The sequence below is a fragment of the Sinohyriopsis cumingii genome, unplaced genomic scaffold (genome assembly GCF_028554795.1).
Source record: "Sinohyriopsis cumingii isolate HCF-2022 unplaced genomic scaffold, ASM2855479v2 utg000622l, whole genome shotgun sequence".
NCBI lineage: Eukaryota > Metazoa > Mollusca > Bivalvia > Unionida > Unionidae > Sinohyriopsis > Sinohyriopsis cumingii.
The window spans coordinates 5086151-5106076 of record NW_028315918.1 but is presented as its reverse complement, the minus strand read 5'-3'; the positions used below and the strand labels follow the sequence as shown (position 1 = coordinate 5106076).

The window sequence follows — 19926 nt, the reverse complement described above, 5'->3', positions numbered from 1 at the left end:
CCGTCTTTGGCGTTTGTGCTTAAGTGTATACTGATCAGCCTTTCAGCACATCTGCCAGTGCATACGCCTAACTGCGAGCAGTTTGTTTTCTTTTTTATGTGGCAAATGCGCACATGAAGAAATAATTAAAATAACCACATATATTTGTAGACACCTGATCCTTTAGAGTTTGCTTTGTAAAACTTATTAAAATGAAAACTTGTAAGCGCACTAGTAAGCCATGAACTTTTATTTTCTAAAAATATTCAAGTAAACAAACACATAAGCACACTAGTAATCCATAAATGTTTACTTCGTAAAATTCATTCAAGCAAACGACTGCAATTCACCGTCAAACCAACTTAACAATATCAACCACTACAAGTATCCAAATTTCCTTGCAACACAATTGTCTGTAAGGGTTTATTTTAATCTGGTTCTTTGATTTTGGGAATCGTTCATTCTGGCGTTAAAATTATTGTTTATTACCTCATATCATATTTAATCGTATGAGATGATCATGGTAACAGTTGAAACGTCATGGGATATAGAAAGCATTGGTCTATCTCATTCATGCGATAGAAAAATATGTTTTGCCAGCCTTACTTTTCTTATCCCAATCTGGTTGTCTTAGAAAGGTCGTCTCAGTCAAGGCGTCAACGCGATAGGAACTACATTTAAAAAATAAATCCTTGTTGTCTTCTGCTGTGCCTAACGTAGTTGTTCTAAAATCAAACAACAACAATAACAGATATATACCACAAAAAACAGATACAGCAACTTTAAGTCTCTCTATCTATGCAAACAAAGCATACAAAACATTTTGACACACACACACACACACACACACACACACGCGCGCGCGCGCGCGCGCTAAGTCAAACTATATGGTATTATGCTAGAAAGTAAAGTTCGTTCCACACAGCACTGTCAGTTTTATCCTATATGCAGGCCTAACTCAGTACATGTTCAGGTCAGCGTCATTAAATGTAGCTAAAATACCTAACTAGTTTTTAATACTTTGTGTGAAACTAATTATATACTGTTAGATACATTCAATGACGCTGACCTGAAAATGTACTGAGCTACAGATATGATAAAATTTTCGATGCCATGTGGAACGAACTATAACAGAAACCACCAACCCATGTACACAGAGAATACACATGACTGACTACAAAATGGAAGATGCAAACTCTCGTAGGAGCTACGATAAAGACTTTACAACTAAAAATGCGTTCCTTTTGACCTGTATTCTTCAATCTTTGTCAAACTGCCCCAAATAGCCCAGCTAAATCGAAAATTTTAAACAAATGAAACTTCCTGTACATACCAATCAGAATGGTTCATTCATCAAGTCACACGCTATTTTTCATGAAGGTTTTCATGTAGTGTATCATTGCACTAGCAATAGCAACACTTGTCAAAATTCCACCAAAGAAAATATAAATTCAAAAATGTCATGAATTTGAGCTATTCTCCGTCACTGCACACTTAGAAACTGTACGGCAGCCTGTAGCCGATAACGTTGCCTAAAATATAACTATTTCAATTTAGAACTGATGAACGTTGCAAGTTATCCTGATTTAAAGATATTAATTACTTACTGTTATTTTCATATGGCATCCATCGATCAAAAATAATAATACGGTAACAATAGCAAATGATTTTATATATTTGTTTTCTCATGCTTAGGACTTGTTATCTTAGGGCCGACAGGTCATCCCATAGCCCTCGTTAACATATTCGTATAAATGCTCCGTACTATATTTTTAACAACAATGGCACGAGGTTCGAGATGCTCCTTGCTCAATACTTCCAACACTTAACTTCTTCTTGATTGTTCTTTCCTTTTCTAAGAAGGGCATATATAGCTAGATTCTACTTAGATAAATATTCAGATTTTCATAAAAGAGTACAAAACCTTTTAACCTTTTTATAGAGTGAGAAGCAATAATATTACCTGGTGAATACTGTGTTTTGAATCTGCCAAATAAATTGCAAGGGTGCAGGGTTATTTTCACTGGACAAAATTGGGTGAGAAAAATAATGTATGTATCCGTTTGTACCCAGACAAGCGATTCACAGCCGCGGAGTTACATTATTTTGTCTTCCCACACTGCATAGCATCGTGGGAGATAGTCTAACCCCTTTACTGTGATTTCCGAGTCTCGGTCCAAACCCCAACATAGATTTCATTAATGTCATCTATCAAAATGTAAAATTGGCTATGCTTCTGGAAAATGGATATCATATCCCGTTTTCGCATTGCGAAATTTGGGGATATTTCTGCGGTGACCGCAGAACAGAACACTACATGATTCTATGAACCTTACTCTAGCCAAGGATACTCATTATCATAATGACTGGGACTTGCAGGTTGCGTGACATCCTACTGGTTATTTTTTCTCATGTCCTTTAATATTTGTTCTCGTTGAAACCTCGTAAATTTTCCTTTTCCACCTAGATACGATACTAGATTCATTTCTACAACTGCATCAACAATAATGAAAGCCAGACTGCTATGTTTGTAATGGTGTATTTATACTCACAACGGAATGATTTATGAATACTTATTTTATCCATTTACTTCACAATCATAATCTAGTCACTTTGAATTGGGCGACATGCATCAAAGTCGTCGACAAGCCGACTTTTGAAAATGGTTTTAGAACCCTTACCCATATCGTTATTATGCCAAACAGTAAGCATGTGCCGGTTTTCTGCACATGGAAAGTATCACTTAACAAACGATTATCGGTGCTAAATATTCAGCATTTCAATCATTTTTAAACACAATATTTAAGGTTTATTTTAGAGAGCAGTGCCTTTTATTTCCAAACAAATCTATCAAAGAATTCTCGCTATTTATATTGTTAGCTATCATCGCCTACTCGCGCTGAAATTAACGACATGTATCAACACAGTCTTTAACAAACCGATTAATTCAAGCATGACAAGCTCCTGCCTGGCTAATTACAGATACATACGATAATTACGATTAAAATGTAACTGCTACGTTAAAATGTAAATGTGCATTTCTTATTTGTACGCAAACTTTCTTAAGATAGTGTGTGTGTGTGTGTGTGTGTGTGTGTGTGTGTGATTTGGATTTTTAAAGTAGCTTTAACACTTTTTAGGTCATATCACTAAGATGCCTGCATTGTGGCAGCTTATAGTGATGGCTAGCACATGGGCATCATGCGGCAGACATGTAGCATGATGTCCCGCCCAGTCACGTTGTCCTGACACTAGGCTGACCAGTCCTAACACTAACCTCTGAATGCCGAACGCCAAGCGAGGCAGATATTACTATTTTTGTAAGTCTTTGGTATGACTCGGCCGGGAATAGAACCCACGACCTCCCACATCCGAGGTGGACGCTCTAACTACTAGGCCACCGGAGCGGTTTTCAGATAGTAAATATCCACATTATCACGTTTGTACGAAAAAATGCGACACTGAACTTGACACCGACTACAAGATGGAAATGACAGATTTTGGCAGTACATATCGCTTGAGTGAAAGATCGATAGATGAAAGAAACTAGCCAGTTGTGTCATGAAATAATACGGTACATATAAACACTCAATAAAAGTTCTCATAAATGTAAAGTAAGTAAAGTTTGCAGAACATAAGGCATAACGACCTCTCTCTCTCTCTCTCTCTCTCTCTCTCTCCTCTTTGTGTTTGCACACTTCTGACGACAAAATACTTTGCACACTTAAACTTCCCGAGCTGAATTTGAGCTTATCCCGGGAGTCGGTCTAACGGATTTGCAATTCCCTGATTTACTATCATAAACAATTTTGTAAAATATAAATGTTAATGACCGGCAGAGAAAAAAACAGTCATTGACAATTTGATTAGCTAATCAACACATATTATTTAAAATAATTATAAATAACAGTAATAATCATGTTCACTGCGGCAAATGATTAGACTATTGTCAGATTCCTTTTTACAACGTCAACAAAAAATAGTATATTACAGTATAAAAAAATCCTAAAATAAATGCTATAATTAATTTGGATATAACTAAATCAAAATCTGGAGAATGATACGAGCTAGATGATGAAAGGGGACATTCATTAAATGAACAGCTACCATGCTCCTCTTCGGTTGTTGCACTGTACATTTGCCTAGTGTGTTAAGTACATTCATGTTCATTGTCCTTCGGTCGGATCGTTGCGTCGCAAGCACCCGGCTTACATAAACATTCATCAATTTTTTCTACAACCCTGAGTGCTGAGAGGTATGATGCCTGAATATACCCGTAATTAAGGCGGTCACTGTATTCTCCAGCGAAAAAGATATTGCCAACTGGTGCCTGGAGATTACTGAATGTGTTAAGTGTATATCCGGGTGGCCAGTTGGAGAAGGCGCCTCGAAAGAGGGGATTAGAGTACCAGCGTGGAATGGCATAAGCGATGGGTTCAGAAACATCGCGGCCACTGTACATAGTCCTGAGCACAGACATTAATTCACTTATTATCTCAGTGTCTTTCAACCTCTCTAACCGTTTCACCTCATCACCAACCACTGACACTTGTAAAATTTTGGATCCTGGAAAAGTTTTATCGATATTATGCCATATGTTGAAGTAGTTCCTCCTTTCACTTGCGTATAGCACGAACTCACGATCGTCCCAAAATTTCTCGGCAAACTGAACGTAAACGTGCATTAGAAGAGCCTGCTGAAACTGATTTATCGCCTCTCGTTTCCAAACAGGTAAGGGTGGAGAAAAACGAACGTCATTATGTTGCAGAACACCTATGCTGAAGGTCACAATGACGTAATCAGCCGAATAAGTCACATTGTCTTTGGTGCGTACAACGATACCTTCGTCGGTTTGTTCAATATCTGTAACGACTTGATTCAAACGCAGCCGTTGGTCTCCATCTGATATGAATTCAGCGTGTAGACTTCTAACAATATGCGAATATCCTCTGACATCATTCACTGTTAAGTCGTCTGTTGTGTTGAATGCTTCATATGCGTCATAAATATAAGCATGCAACCCGGATACGACGTCAGCAGGATAAGCATATGAAAAATCTATGTTAAAGAATTCAATTACGTCATCAACTGCAGATCTTGGACGCCATCCTCCCATTAGCAAAGCACTGCGTATTGTAAAATCCGTTTTATCTCTGGCACGACTCTCTTTTGTGTAGCTCTTGAAAAATTTAAAAGCTGGGCCGAAGCTTTTGTTATAACGTATGGCAAATTCGTCAGTGACATCATGTCCACTGCCATCGCGAACACTGTAGTCCTCGTAGTGTGTGGTGACATAGGAGAGATTATATCTTTTTGCAAGGGTTAAAAGGGGATTAGTTCCGCTGCCATGGATCCAAGCCGCTCCTCCCTCAACGATGAAACTCCCGATCTTTGTCTCCTTGATGCGTCCCCCAATTCTGTTCGATCCCTCCAAAATGATAAAGTTCCGATATCCTTTATCGTGTAAAGTTTTTGCTGCGGTGATTCCGGTCATTCCCGCTCCCAGTATCAAAATCTTTGCATCTAAAATGAAATGTATACAGATTTTTAATGCAGAGTGTAAACATGGAATACGAAGAAAGCAGGACCATTACAAGGTAAGATTCCAATACTATCAAATTATTATAACATATGCTTATTTCTTTTCTGATAGGCCTTGAATTTCTGGATTTTCCAAGTGAAATATTTGCGATAATTCGTTGGAGTAAAACACGATAAATATTTTCACAGCCGCGTCGATAATTTTATACCTAAGAACGTTAAGAGCTTCAAGGTGTAGTGGTAGTCATGACCACCTAGCAAACTGACAAACTAATGGCAATAAAATAAAGTGCATTTTTTTTCTTCTTCATATTTTATAATGCGCTGTTTTGTCTTGAATTAGGAAGGATAATTATTTTACTACTGATATTTTCTGGGCGAATACACAGAGCAGAAATTAAACAGTAAGCATATGAGATTACCGTGCGGGATGTTGTAATAAATGTGCTATCAGTCTGTTGTGCATATTGATAGACAATACGCTGGATCATAAAATAAAATAAAATTTGTTTCCTGCGATTGAACAACGGATATATTTCATCTCGTAGATGAAGAACTTGAGTATTTTCATTGATTCAGCGCTTGTGAAAATAATTGGGTTATTTACCTCTCGATGAAACATATCCTTTTTCAATCGCTTGAAATAAATATCCTCTTTGTCTTAAATAAGGGGCCAGAAGGGACCGTGTTATGTGCATCATAAAAGCAAATTTAATTGGTATTAAATATTGTTACAAGCGTAATTTACATGTATTATCAGAAAAGATGGCGTTTCGTCTCACATTATACATCTGAGTATCACTCAAAGATGCAAAATAAAGGCTGCCCATTTCCAGCTTTATGTTCATCTGGCGTTATGATATGTAAAGTGATCGAGAATATTAAATATTAAAAGATAATGAAATAAGAAGGAGGACTTGACTCGTGCCACATTGAAAAGCAAGTTGAAGTGTAAACCTCGGGCATTGCTTTTTTAGGGGTGGGATCGTTTAAATCCACAACAAGAATGGAATTTATAACTGTTGTTTATCTTTGACTATTACTAAGATAATAACTTAGTATAGTATGCTAATGCTCGTAACACATTCTCCTTTCTACAAGTCGTCCATACTAGGTACCAAACCTCTTTCATTGATTTGTACATGGTCAAGAGGAACTTATACCCCCATCAACTCACAGTTATGTTTCCTGTGCGTATCTTATTATGAGTGGCAATGCATTTTTCAGCTATTTTCAATATCTGGCTGGTTCGGGCTGTTTTTATGTCACGCAGTGTGGGGCGCAAATTCATTTAAAGTGTACTTAGTTAAATTATTTACATAGTGCTTTACTTACTTTTCTCCGATTTAGTTGCAAAAAAAAGAACTTGATTTCAATGAAGTCGATAGGTAATGAAGTTGCAAGTCCCATTTCATATTTCATTGTAATGATTCTTTTAGTCTTTCGAAAGCGTTCAGATGAAGAATTCTCTCTCTCTCTCTCTCTCTCGCACGCTCGCTCGCTCGCTCGTACGTTTGATAACAGGGCTAGATCATAAACCCTATTTTTATGTTTATGTTTTGTTTGCTTTGAAATAATGCTTAGGCGAGAACATCATCATGGTTTGCAGTTTACTGAAATTCCAGCCCGTCTTCTAAGTGTATACCGAAATCAGTATCTATTCTCGTTGTCAATTGTTTATTTTACTGATAATCACATGAGCATCCTTGTCGCTATGTTGCACCAGAGGGCAATGTTCGTGTGGGCACCAGAGGGAAATGTCCGTGTGGGCACCAGAGGGAAATGTCCGTGTGGGCACCAGAGGGCAATGTCCGTGTGGGCACCAGAGGGAAATGTCCGTGTTGGCACCAGAGGGAAATGTCCGTGTGGGCACCAGAGGGCAATGTCCGTGTGGGCACCAGACGGCAATGTCCGTGTGGGCACCAGAAGGCAATGTCCGTGTGGGCACCAGAGGGCAATGTCCGTGTGGGCACCAGAGAGCAATGTCCGTGTGTAAAGTGCGACATTATCGGGATTGTTTAAAGCGCAGCTAAATGTACCTAATTCAAAATTGGATACGTAAACTTACTCTAGCCTTCGTCAGTTTAACATTAATATTGCTTTGTATTCTACATAATCTTCCTGTTTCCAGTACGGTTTGGCGCCATGCTCTATTGTGTCGTCCCATGTACTCGTGTCAGTATCCGGAGAAGCAGGCAGACCCTATACATCAGTCAGAGACATATATATATATATATATATATATATATATATATATATATATATATATATATATATATATATATATATATATATATATATATATATATATATATATATATTACGTGATCAGATGTATCCCAATCATGTCTTTACTTGTTCTAGATATACACGTCCAGCAGTACAAAAAAAACATACGTATGGGAAAGCCTGATAACAGAAAACAGAATACTACCACCAATAGTTCCCTATCTACAGCGTCATACTCGCCATGGGCGAGAGACATCATATAACTATAGTCTCGTTTTGAGGCCAATAAATCGATACAATTTACAAGTCCTCTCAGAAAGTAATACAAATTATTAAGGGCAACTTGATTTATAAACCTGTAATTTGTATAAGAAGACTTTCCGTGAGAGAGGTATGAGTGTCAGTCTTAGCGAAAGTAATTTATGAGTCCTTATTAATTGTCAATAGGACGGGTGGGTCGCATTAGTCTCGTTCCTTGTCCAAACGTGCTATGTATAATCTGCAGATTTTACTCAGACATGTATATCAAGTGCTGCTTGAGTATATGGTTTCCTAGTAAATAAAGTATGCTCTGTAAGTGTTGATACTATATCTATGGACATAGGTACTGATCATTATGACGCATGCAAATGATACCAGGAATAATCGGAAACAAATTTAAACCCTATGGTTTCTCCTTATGTCTCATACGTCGTGTTTTGGCAATAGTTTTCACACAGCACACACTCCTATATTCACAAACGAGTCAATGAAGCATCTCCTAAGCTATATGCTACATTTCATACAGCTACATTACAGCGATTCCAGCTTCTGTAAATGTAATTAGTTTCGCCTAACTCTACCTGTCAGTCTTTAAAATCTCTGGGGTTTTTAAGTGTTACCTATTCTTAGCATGGTGATATATATATATATATATATATATATATATATATATATATATATATATATATATATATATATATATATATATATATATATATATATATATATATATATATATATATATATATATATATATATATATATATATATATATATATATATATATATATATATATATATATATGATGTCGTGTACTATACACAGGTACTCTGAAAGCAATCATGATGTTTATGCTTCAGTTTTAAGATCCCGCTGATCAAGTAATTCTCAACAGCAACAGCAAAATGTCTCTTTAGATGATCTTCTGTTACCTTTAAAATAATGTCATATTAGCATCAGGTACCTATATGTGGACCATGATATTAACATCATTTTTATCAAATATTCAGACTGATCCAACTCTCGTGTTTCCCTTTGCGCCAAATTTTGGTTAAAATAGTTCAAGGAATGTTTCTCTACTCAGAAGCTGTTGAACAAACGTCATTGTTACCATGATAATGTCATTTACTTCAGTACAAAATACAAAACAATAGTAGCCCTTTTGTAATGTCCAACGATGAATATTCCTGTTACCCTCAGTTCGCCATACCGCCTAAGAACAAACGCGATAATTGCATAATGATAACTGAATTTAAATTATACTTCTTACTGCAAATTTAGGCGATTGGGGCTAAATCTTGAGTAGATATTAGCTCCGCAACATCCTCGTTATAAATGGGGATTGCGTGTACGTACAAGTTACACTGTACAAAATGCATAATAAAACACAAAATTAAGCATATGTTCCTCGATTTCCCTTCAGAAATGAGGCTCCAAGAAACTTCAGCAACCCTACGCATGTATTTGTTAGTTTTTGTTTTTTTTTTAAATCAAAAGTTGATCTCTCTCTCTCTCTCTCTCTCTCTCTCATAGACACACCGTTAAAGGAGTTATTCTTTTATTTTCGCGTCATTTCCCTTTTTCCTGAGCAAACTTCTTTGAATTTGTCAAGAATTCCAGCAAAAGGTATGTCATTTCATATTGACAGTACACGTTGTACTTAATTTTATGATGCTGCTAGCTGATCCAATGACTTGTAACCCACCACTGACATCACACAACAAATCTAACATTATATCATACCTTGTTGTGTAGTAGTACCATTTTGTGAAGTATTCTGGTGTTGTGAAGAGAAGGAGATCAGCGACCAACAAAGCACAGCTATAACAAAAATGGGTCCTGCCATACGTCTGTTTTATCTGAAAATAATTTGAGGTAGTGAAAAATGCCTTCAAGGCAGTATCATTCATGATTTCGAAAAGATAGGAAGAAAACGCAGACCGCACAATAGCTCCACGTCGGATTTGATTGCAAACGATTTTACAAGTGCATATTTTTGCCATAATATTCACTGCAACAGTATTCACTGTTCAGTATTGTGTTGAATGACTAGTACAAATTGTAATCAGTCCTTTTAGAAAGTAGCTAGTGCATACCTAGAAATTTCAAGGACTTACACTATACTGTATCCTGTCAAGGACTTACACGATGCTGTGTTGTGATAAAAAAAAATGTCAAGGACTCACACGACGTTGTATCCTCTTCAAATGGCAAGGACTTACACGATGCTGTGTCCTGATCGAAATGTCCAGGGCTTACACGATGTTGTGTCCTGATCAAAATGGCAAGGACTTACACGATACTTAGCCCATATCAAAATGTCAAGGACTAACACGATGATGTGTCCTGATAAAAATGTCAAGGACTTACACGATGCTGTTTCCTGATCAAAATGTCAAGGACTTACACGATGTTGTGTCCTGATCAAAATGTCAAAGACTTACACGATGCTGAGCCCTGGGCAAATGTCAAGGACGCACACGATGCTATCCTCGTCAAAAGCCCCTGAAATACGTGAGACATTACCAGAATAATAAAGAATAACAGTTTGTAAAGGTTAATAAAGTAACAACTGTATCGTTATTCAAAATGTGTGGGCGCGTGCGAATTGTATCTCTCAGCCACATATTACAGATTTCATCCGCTTCCAAAGACCCAGGTATCTTCCGTTTCTGATAAACTTGGACATGCGTGTTTTACTGTATCCATCCATGAAAAGCACGTTAACTGGCGAAGGGGTTTTGTGATTGTTGTAGGTTTAAACGCCATTTTTCAGCACAATATAGGCTATACATGGCGGACAGTATTAATGGTGGAGGAAGAACCCGGTAAAATGCCCGGGAAGAACCATCGATCCACGAGAAGCTACTGGCAAGCTTTCTCATGTACCCACGCAAACAGAGGTGAGATGGCAGTGATCCGTAACGGCGAGCGCTTTAGACCACTCAAGGCCCCAAGAGGTTTGTAATCATTCTGTCTGACTGTATATTTAGTTGTGAGTTAACAAAACAAAAACTCGAGAACTACTTGATGAATTCATTGAAAGCTTGGACGATTACTGCGTACATGAAAAGAAACAATATTGCAAGATTTTAGTCAACAAGTTCTTAAGTATTATCAGTATGAACCAGTATAAACTTTAATACTATGTGTCACACGTTTTTGTTTTGTTGGTTTAACGGCCCTTTATAAATAAATCAAAGGAAATATCACGCCAAGGATATGCTAACGAAATACTTGTCACAAGAACACACCGAGGAAGCCGACCCGGGTTGGCCTTGGCTGATACTGAACCTGCGACCCATGGATGATGAATCCGACTCTCTAATAATTGAGCTACCTCAGCTTCTATACGGCCAAGTTAACCGTACTAACTTTATCCTCTATAGCAGCGATTCTTAACTATTTGGGCGGGGACACAGATTAGGTTTGTGGTTCGAGGCCCATCAAATGGTAGAAAAACAACACTTGGGTAGGAAATTTCAAATTATGCTGGTTGATCTCAGCGACCCACTCAAAACAGCATGTTGACCCAGTTTTAAGTTATGACCCATGTGTTACGAACCAATGCTCTGTATATAGCCATTGGTGGTGACAGTGTGGCGGGGGGGGGGGGGGAGGCACACAAAAACTAATGCTGAAGTAGTTCCATAAAATCTTGCCATCGGATCAGCTCGGATTACCTTTGTTGCGTGTCCCTCGGTATGTATCCTTGTTCTACTTGCCTTGGTACGGTTGTGAATCCGGCAGTCAATAAGCTTTTCCCACGCAGACGTGATCAGATTTATCCGAGGCTTTACCACAACGTATGCAATACTATATACAAGAATGAATGTCAGAAACTGTATATATTAGCTACTCCTCTCTTATCTTATCTCATGCATGATTTACAATGAAAGGCGTTTGAACGGATATATACGACTTTAGACTTCAGCGATTTTCGATACGTTTGACTCTCCACATAAAACAAATTTTTTGTTACGGTCTAACTCTCCACAGAAGATAGATGCATGGTAAGGCAGCATTTTGGAATTGTCTTAAACATAAAAATTGATCAGAGACATGCAACGTAATCAGAAACACAAAAGTAACGCTATAATTATTTTTTTTATATTTTAAAATCTTTTTCATTATTTTTTTTATTTTCTCTGTAATAGGTTGACCATTGGGTTGGGGAACCGTCCCAGGGTCACCTTACAAATGATATAGCCTAAGGCAATAAATATAGTGTAAGAGAAAAATAATAAACGTTCACACTCGTGCAAGCTCATGTGCACACGTTCATGTATTACATAATCTCTTATTTGACAATTATAAATATACATCATAAACTGTTCACTATAAAAACATGACGCTATTAAATATGTATTTTAGTTAAACACATCATTCTATGTACTGTGGAATAATGGTTACCACTGTTACCAAAATCAACATTACTGCGTCTTTCCTATCAGATTGTATCAATATGTTTTTTTCCAGATTATAATGTTCTTTAACACAAACTTTTAAACCATTCAATCTAGGTATATTCCCTCTCATTTTACAAATATAGATGTAGTATTTGGCTAACAGAAAGAAAAATTAAAAACGTTGTTCATAAATTGCATCTCTATTTTTATATCCTAATATAAGTTTTTTTTCACTTGGCACAGTATCTTTAGTCACTTTATTCTGAATCCAAAGAATCACGTCATTCCACAGCTTGAATATCACATCCCATTCCCAAAAGTAAATGCCGTATTGTTTCTGGGACATTGGTACAAAAAGTACATTTATCAGTGTTGGACAATTTTATTTTATACAGAAAATAATTCATTGGTAAAATTCTATGAGCATTACGAAAACGAAACCAGTGAAATTTTGAATTTCTTGTTATTTTAAAAACTTTAGTATCAACGGCAAGCCATTATCCATATCCAGACTGAAAATTTCATTCCATTTTTTTCACTAGTTGGTTTATCACTCTTTTTAAAATGTAAATTGTAATAGTCTTTACGTCCTTTATCGTTATGAAATGCAATTTGTAAATGGAAGGGGATAAATGGTCTGACCAGTGTTGATGTACCTTACTTAACTTTTTACACAAGGACTTTACAACTTAATTATCTCTTTAAAGGCAAGGAAATTAGTACTAAGACCATATCTAGCTTTAAAGCTTTCAAAGTCGATCATAGTTCCCTGATCTGTAAGCATATCACCAATATATATTACATTATGTTTAAACCATTTCCTATAGAAAACGAGTACCTTATTTACCCTTATAAGGGAGTTCATCAATACACTTGTTTTCATAACATCTTCCCCTGTCAGGGGTATATATTTCCATAGTAACGGCTTCTATGCCAGTAAAACATAACGTCAAAAAGCATTTGTTATGTTTTGGGATAAAGTAATCACATTTTTATCTCCTAGTTGAAACATGTTTCTAATCTCGCATATTTCATATTTAAATAAATTGACCAACTTTCTGTAAGGTAGACGAGTTCTACGATTCCATGTCATGTTCAAAGAAAATATAAATTTATCAATATCTGTCGTCGCTAAGCCACCCTTAGAAAAAGCCTGAATCATAACCTCTCTTTTAACTTTGTTCACTTTTGATTTAAATACAAAGGTGAACAATAATTCATTTAATTCTCTGATAGAATTTTGCGAAGGATTTGATAATGAGATGAACAAATTATTAAGTTTTGGAATAATTAAGGTTCTCAGAACTGTTATTTTACCAATTTGTGTTATGGATCGTTTTTCCTAATGTTTTACATAAGTTTTAATCATTTTTGTTTTATTTTTAAAATCCATTTTTAGTATTTTATCCAAATACATTTGAAACTTTATGCCCAGTAATGTACATTCAGTCATCCACTGTAACTTTAACCTGTGATGAAATGTTTCTGCACTGTATTTCATGCTTCCTATCCAGAGTGCTTTTGTTTTGGCAATGTTCAGTTTCAGTCCTGAAATCTTTGCAAAGAAGCTCAATACTTCAACAGAGGATTCCAACGATTCAAAAGAGCCATCAAGAATTAAAGTTCTGTCATCTAAAAATTGTGACAGTAAAGATACTGTTTCCCTTAACTTGATAGCTTTAATGTTTTGTTTTTTTATCATGCTTTAATAGTATAATTAATATTTCTGCACATAACAAGAAGAGATATGGGAATATTGGATCACCCTGTCGACAACCTGTAGACATTTTAACAATTCTGAAAGAAAGCAATTTTGTGAACTGCCGATGAGATATTGTAATAAAACGTGTTAGACCAGTGTCTTATACTAGGTCTAAAATTAAAACAAGAATCTCCATGAAATAAAGTAAAATGTCTTTTCAAAATCAATAAATAGTAACACACCTGGTATTAGTAACTCTTCTGTAATGTGGACACTATCATAATACAATCCTTATATTTTCACCAATGTATCTTCCGTTTACAAAACAGTTTAATCCTCAGATATTATTTTATTCAGTACTGACTAATCCTTTTGGCAATACATCCTGATGATAGTTTGTATGCAACATTAATGAGAGAAAATGGACGCCATTTCCTCGGGTACTGCTTATGTTTTTCCTCTTTGGGTATGCAAGTTATAATACCTTGTCTCAAAGCAGTTGAAAATGATCCAGCTTAGAATGCATCATTGATTGTTCTAATTATAAATTTCCCAATGTCAATCCAGGAGACTTATAAATATTCAGCTCTGAAACCATCCGATCCCGGGCTTTTGCTATTTTTCATACTTTTTAAACAACCCTATACTTCTGTTTGGGTAACTTTGCCTTCTAATCTTACAGATTGCTCTTGGTAAAGTCAGGAATTTGATAGTTATTTAGATGGTCCTCTTAGTCTTTATCCTCTACTTTTTTTTTCCTCATTATACAAGTTATTATAATACTCTTTTACTTCCCCGTGAATATCAAGTTGACTACTAATAATTTCATTGTCATCTTTAAATAATTTGGTGATTGTTCTATTTACATTGTTTCTGTTTTTAGATGGCAAAAGTATCTGGTTGGTTTTTCAACCTTTTCTATCCATTTTACTCTGGATCTAATAATACTTCCTTGAAGCATTTCTTTTCTCAAACTTTCAAGCTGCTTCTGTTTAGACTCAAATATTTCTTAATATAAGTCCCTATGGAACTATCCTCTATGGGTTGTATTTGCTACATAAATTTGATTTCCTGTTTTAATTTACATTTCTTTTTATTTGAAACACATGAAATAGTTTTTATATGAAGCATATAAAATAGTTTTTCCACGGATTTCCATCAGCAATGTATCTATAAATAACGAGTCTTATATAGCCAGTCTTAGATCTGAATCCAATGCATTGTCAATATTTCCATTATAATCAGCTGCAGCATATTGTGATTTTATTCTTTTTATGCAATTATGTTTCATTTCATTAGTATAGTTTATATCAAATAGTAAACTGTTATTAAGTTTACACAAACCTTTACCTCTGATACAATTATTTGAATTCAAATACAGTGTCACCATGGAGTGGTCGGACCTATAAATTGATTCAAATTGTCACTTTTCCTACATTTGGCATAAGAGATTCTGTCAAAAGAAAGAAATCCAATCTTGCTTTTTTAGAGGACTTTTTCTTCTCGGTGTATATCTATTTAAACCTGGATTTAATACTCTAAATGGATCCAAGAGACCAAAAGTTTCTTTTATATTTAATAATGCATTTCTAGCATTAGGGTTATTTATGTTTCTATAATTATATGAATCTAATTCTGGAGTTTGAACCAAGTTAAAGTCCCCACATGTAACAACAGGCTCATTTTCACATTCATATATAATAACATTTATATTATTGTAAAATTCTGGGCAATCATTATTTGGCCCATACACATTAATTAATGTGAAGTCCCTTTCACCAATTATAATATATAATGCAATCAAATTACAAACAGTATCCTTTTTACATTCTTTTATATCATACTCAAAGTTGTTATTAAATAGAATACAAACTCCAATAGTAACACTATAATGGCCTGCGTCTCAAAATATTACAACACTAGCTGACAGTTTTGCAAGAGAATGTGACTCATTTTCTTATATTATTTTCCTTGTTTTGCTTACGCTAAATTGACAAAGATGCTACATCCGATCCTCGATAACTAGGTGCATTATATATACTTTCATTTCTTATATTTACATCATTTTTCTTCTAGACTTCATGTCTTCGTGATAGTCTAAAGTCCTCATGGATAAAACCATCTATTGATGATACGAACATGAAAAAAATGGAGATGAATCACAACAACGTCAGTAACCCTGGTGACCGCATTCGTAAATCCTAGAGTAATTTTACAAGATTTAAAACAACAATGTTAAACAATACTATTTTAGAGCGCTAATTATCATCGTATGATAATTACGCCACCTACAGTCCTTCAAAACCGTGACACATTTGCAGTAAATAGAAATCTTTTACAAATATTATTTATTCCATCATGCTATTTAAAGTTGTGTTACACGGGAAAGTTTCAGTGTAATTAAAATGCAACACACTGACTTTTATGTCCATGTCTTAGATACTAGGTGTGAAACCCCCAAATGTTACATTTCTTACATATGTTTACTATTTGGTTACAATAAAAGACGAATCTATCTAATACAGTGAATCGAACGGTTTAGGACGAAAGGAATTTCAGACAGACAAACTGACATACAGACGTAGATTATCAAATTTTTCTGTCATTTTTGTACAAAACGGGCTGGCAAAACAACGACAACGACATCATGTAAAATATGAATGCTTATATCAGGCCTATCTCCGCATCCCCACTAAACAATTCAAATGTACTGCGTCATGTAAATATGAATCAGTTATGTCGGGCCTATCTCCGTAACTCTTCTAAGCAGTTCAAGTATAGTGCATCATGTAATTATGAAGCACATGTGTCAGGCCTCTCTCCGTAATCCCACTAAACAGTTTAAGTATAGAGCATCATGTAATTATGAATCACTTGTGTCAGGCCTCTGTCCTTAATTCCATTAAACAGATAAAGTATAGTGCATCATGTAATTATGAATCACTTGTGTCGGACTTCTCTCCGTAATTCCACTAAAGAGTTCATATATAGTACATCATGCTGATTCTTCAACTCTTTTTTTCCCAAAGAATAATATGATTTCCAGGAATTAAAGTTGGTTTTAAAATACCAGAAAGTTATTCCGCATCCCTTTTACTGTCTTTACTTTCGAGAAAAGGTAATGATGTCTTAAGTCACAAATTTCATTCTGAGGAGAAATTTTGAGCATATTAGTGCAAATGGGACCTGGTTCGTAAACAGCACATACATTAAGGGCACGTAACTTGATAAGAGTGCGATTGTAAATATCTAATCTCACTGAAAACACAAAGTTTAAACAATTATAAGAAATGAAACGTCGAAGTCATTTCCCTGTATTGACTAATTATATTGCACTCATTTCTTTGAAAGGTATTTGTTTCTGTTCCTTCTGGCCTATATTTGCATACCGCAATATGACCTATTCGGCGGTACATACACAATCGATTGCAAGCGTACGGTGTGGTATTTATATCAAATTTATTTATTTCTGGTTCAGAAATAATTACTTTTCAGCAGGAACAATTTCATATCCGAAGTTTAAATTTAACTTAATCAAACAAACTTTTAGATTTAAAAAAAGTATAGCTTAAGCAATATTACAATTGAATTGAGGTAAAACACAATTCAGCTTCATTATATAATTCATTTTCCTTAGGCTAACATATATTTAAGCTGCTTTGCATATTTCTGGAACGCATTCAACAGCCGATAAACATGTCTGATAAATTGTAACACATTTTCATTGATTTCCCTTCAGCTGATTGATCATATATATATATATATAGAGAGAGAGAGAGAGAGAGAGAGAGAGAGAGAGAGAGAGAGATGGGGGTTGTTATCGGTTGATTGTATTCGGTTTTCTACAGGCCTACTGTCTGACGACTGGTGTGGTTTACAAAGCAAATAATCATCAATTCGTCGGATGTCTTCATTTAAAAATCTGATGTGCGTAAACGTATGTCAAATATTATAATTTTCTATTAATACAGCGTGGAAAACGGTGGTTACCGTCTGCAGTGTACCTGTAGTTTCACTTCGTGTGCATAGTTTACTCTGTTGAAAGGGTGAACTAGTGTAGCTGTAGTAGAACTGACAGGAGTTGTGAAGTTATAGGAAATAAAACTGGTTTGTTTGTTTTGCTTTGTTATTTGTTTCGTTGTTTTGTTTGGTGGTTGGGTGGTTGGGGTGGGGGTTGTTTTTTTGTGTGTGCATGCAATCTATGTGAGTAATTGACCAGTGAAAGAATATGGATCCAGTATATACGTAACAACTGGAAGTTGAATTATGGCCTTTATATTATAAACCCTTGATTGAACGAAATTAGTTGCCCGCTTGCAACAATAAAAATCGAAGTGAAGTAACTGAGCTTGTTTGGGTGACCACATACCCTTTCCGAATTCGACTGCTCATACCTGCGACCTCTGAGCTGCGCATCAATCTAAACTGCATTGCATGATTATGTTTAAGAAATCAATTAGTCATAAAATTTTAAGATTATCCCATAATATCGTTTTTAACCTTTTTACTTTCAGGTTCAGGTAGCCAGAATAAAAAGAACAAGCACTGACAATAACAAAACCAAAAAGGCCATCAGTCTTGTTTTCAGGTCCTGCGCTAACTTTTGTTTTGCATGTATAGACTTGTAAAAAAAAATACAACAAACTTTAAGAACGTATTCCATTTAAACAGGTCGAATGGACTGCGTTCCATTAAACAGCGATCAATAAGTTAATACGATATGCATGAACTTGTGTCGTATATCAAAAGGTTCTTTACAACTTATTGTGAAATACGGCGGTCAACGCCTGCAGTGTAAACATACTATTTCAGCCTGTGTGAAGAGCAAACTAGTGTATCAGTAGTAACGCACATATGTGTATTGCAAGATTTGCGATGTTATAGCGCATACGCTTTCAACTGTTTAGTAATATACACAATATATGTTGGGGTGCCGACCAGTACTAGTTATTTCATCCTCACCAGCTGCTCGTCAACGGTCTCTATAATCAAATATGTAGAGAAACACTCATATATGAAGCTCTATCTATCACACGGGACTATTGTTCTGTGTGTGAGAGAGAGAGAGAGAGAGAGAGAGAGAGAGAGAGAAAGATGCTTAACGTTTCGTTAGTACTTATTATTGTCTTCCTGAATGTTAGTACGTTTTACCATTTGCAATAACAGGAACATATGAGTATCAGTGTTTGCCGTACAAGCAAATATAAGTTTTTATATCTCGTCTGAACTAGGAAGTGACGGATGTTACACCAGTTCACAAGTTCATATTCGTACAGTCAAACAAGTACATATATATTGTAAGTAATTAGAACTAATATGATACATACCTTTGTATCACCTGTATCCAGTAGATCGTTGATTGTGTCCTACGTTTAATATAATAGTCTATGAGAGACACACGGCTTGTACCCTATCAGTTATCATGGTTCGCTGCGGGAGTTAAGTACATGTATATTCGTCTGCTATAATATGATAACACTTACCAAGAATTAGAACACAAACAAGCCTTAATACGCACTGAATCATCCAGAGCGGGGGCAAAGGATAAAGTACGAACAGTGAAATACGTCCTACTGACCAGCACAGAAGTACAAATAACGCTAAAAGGTAAACGACACAAGCAATATATGTTCTTTGACAACAAATGATCCTTCACGATAAATAACAAAGCCTGTCTTAGACTCTCATGCTTGCATGGAGTGTGTGTGTGTGTATATTTATAATAAAAGTGAGTAATCTTCCGTATACGTTATTAATGCCTTTTAACTTTTTTATGGTACAAATAACAAATAATAACCAATTAG

At 35.6% G+C, this 19926-nt stretch overlaps 1 protein-coding gene across 4 annotated transcripts; it reads right to left on the bottom strand.

Moving 5' to 3' along the window:
- Positions 1-214: 214 nt before the first annotated feature.
- On the bottom strand, positions 215-19687 carry LOC149773712 (uncharacterized). 4 transcript variants are annotated; one of them, XM_089946189.1, is made up of 3 exons: positions 19450-19684; positions 9755-9870; positions 215-5502 (listed from the first exon to the last, which is right to left on the bottom strand). In XM_089946189.1, the coding sequence occupies exons 2-3, from the start codon at positions 9855-9857 to the stop codon at positions 4130-4132; spliced, it is 1476 nt and encodes a 491-aa protein (XP_089802315.1). In that variant the 5' UTR covers positions 9858-9870; positions 19450-19684; the 3' UTR covers positions 215-4129. The 4 variants fall into 4 exon arrangements, with proteins under 4 accessions (XP_089802315.1, XP_089802316.1, XP_089802317.1 ...); XM_089946190.1 differs by lacking the exon at positions 19450-19684 and adding an exon at positions 11695-11833; XM_089946191.1 differs by lacking the exon at positions 19450-19684 and adding an exon at positions 11737-11826.
- Between the last annotated feature and the right edge of the window lie 239 nt (positions 19688-19926).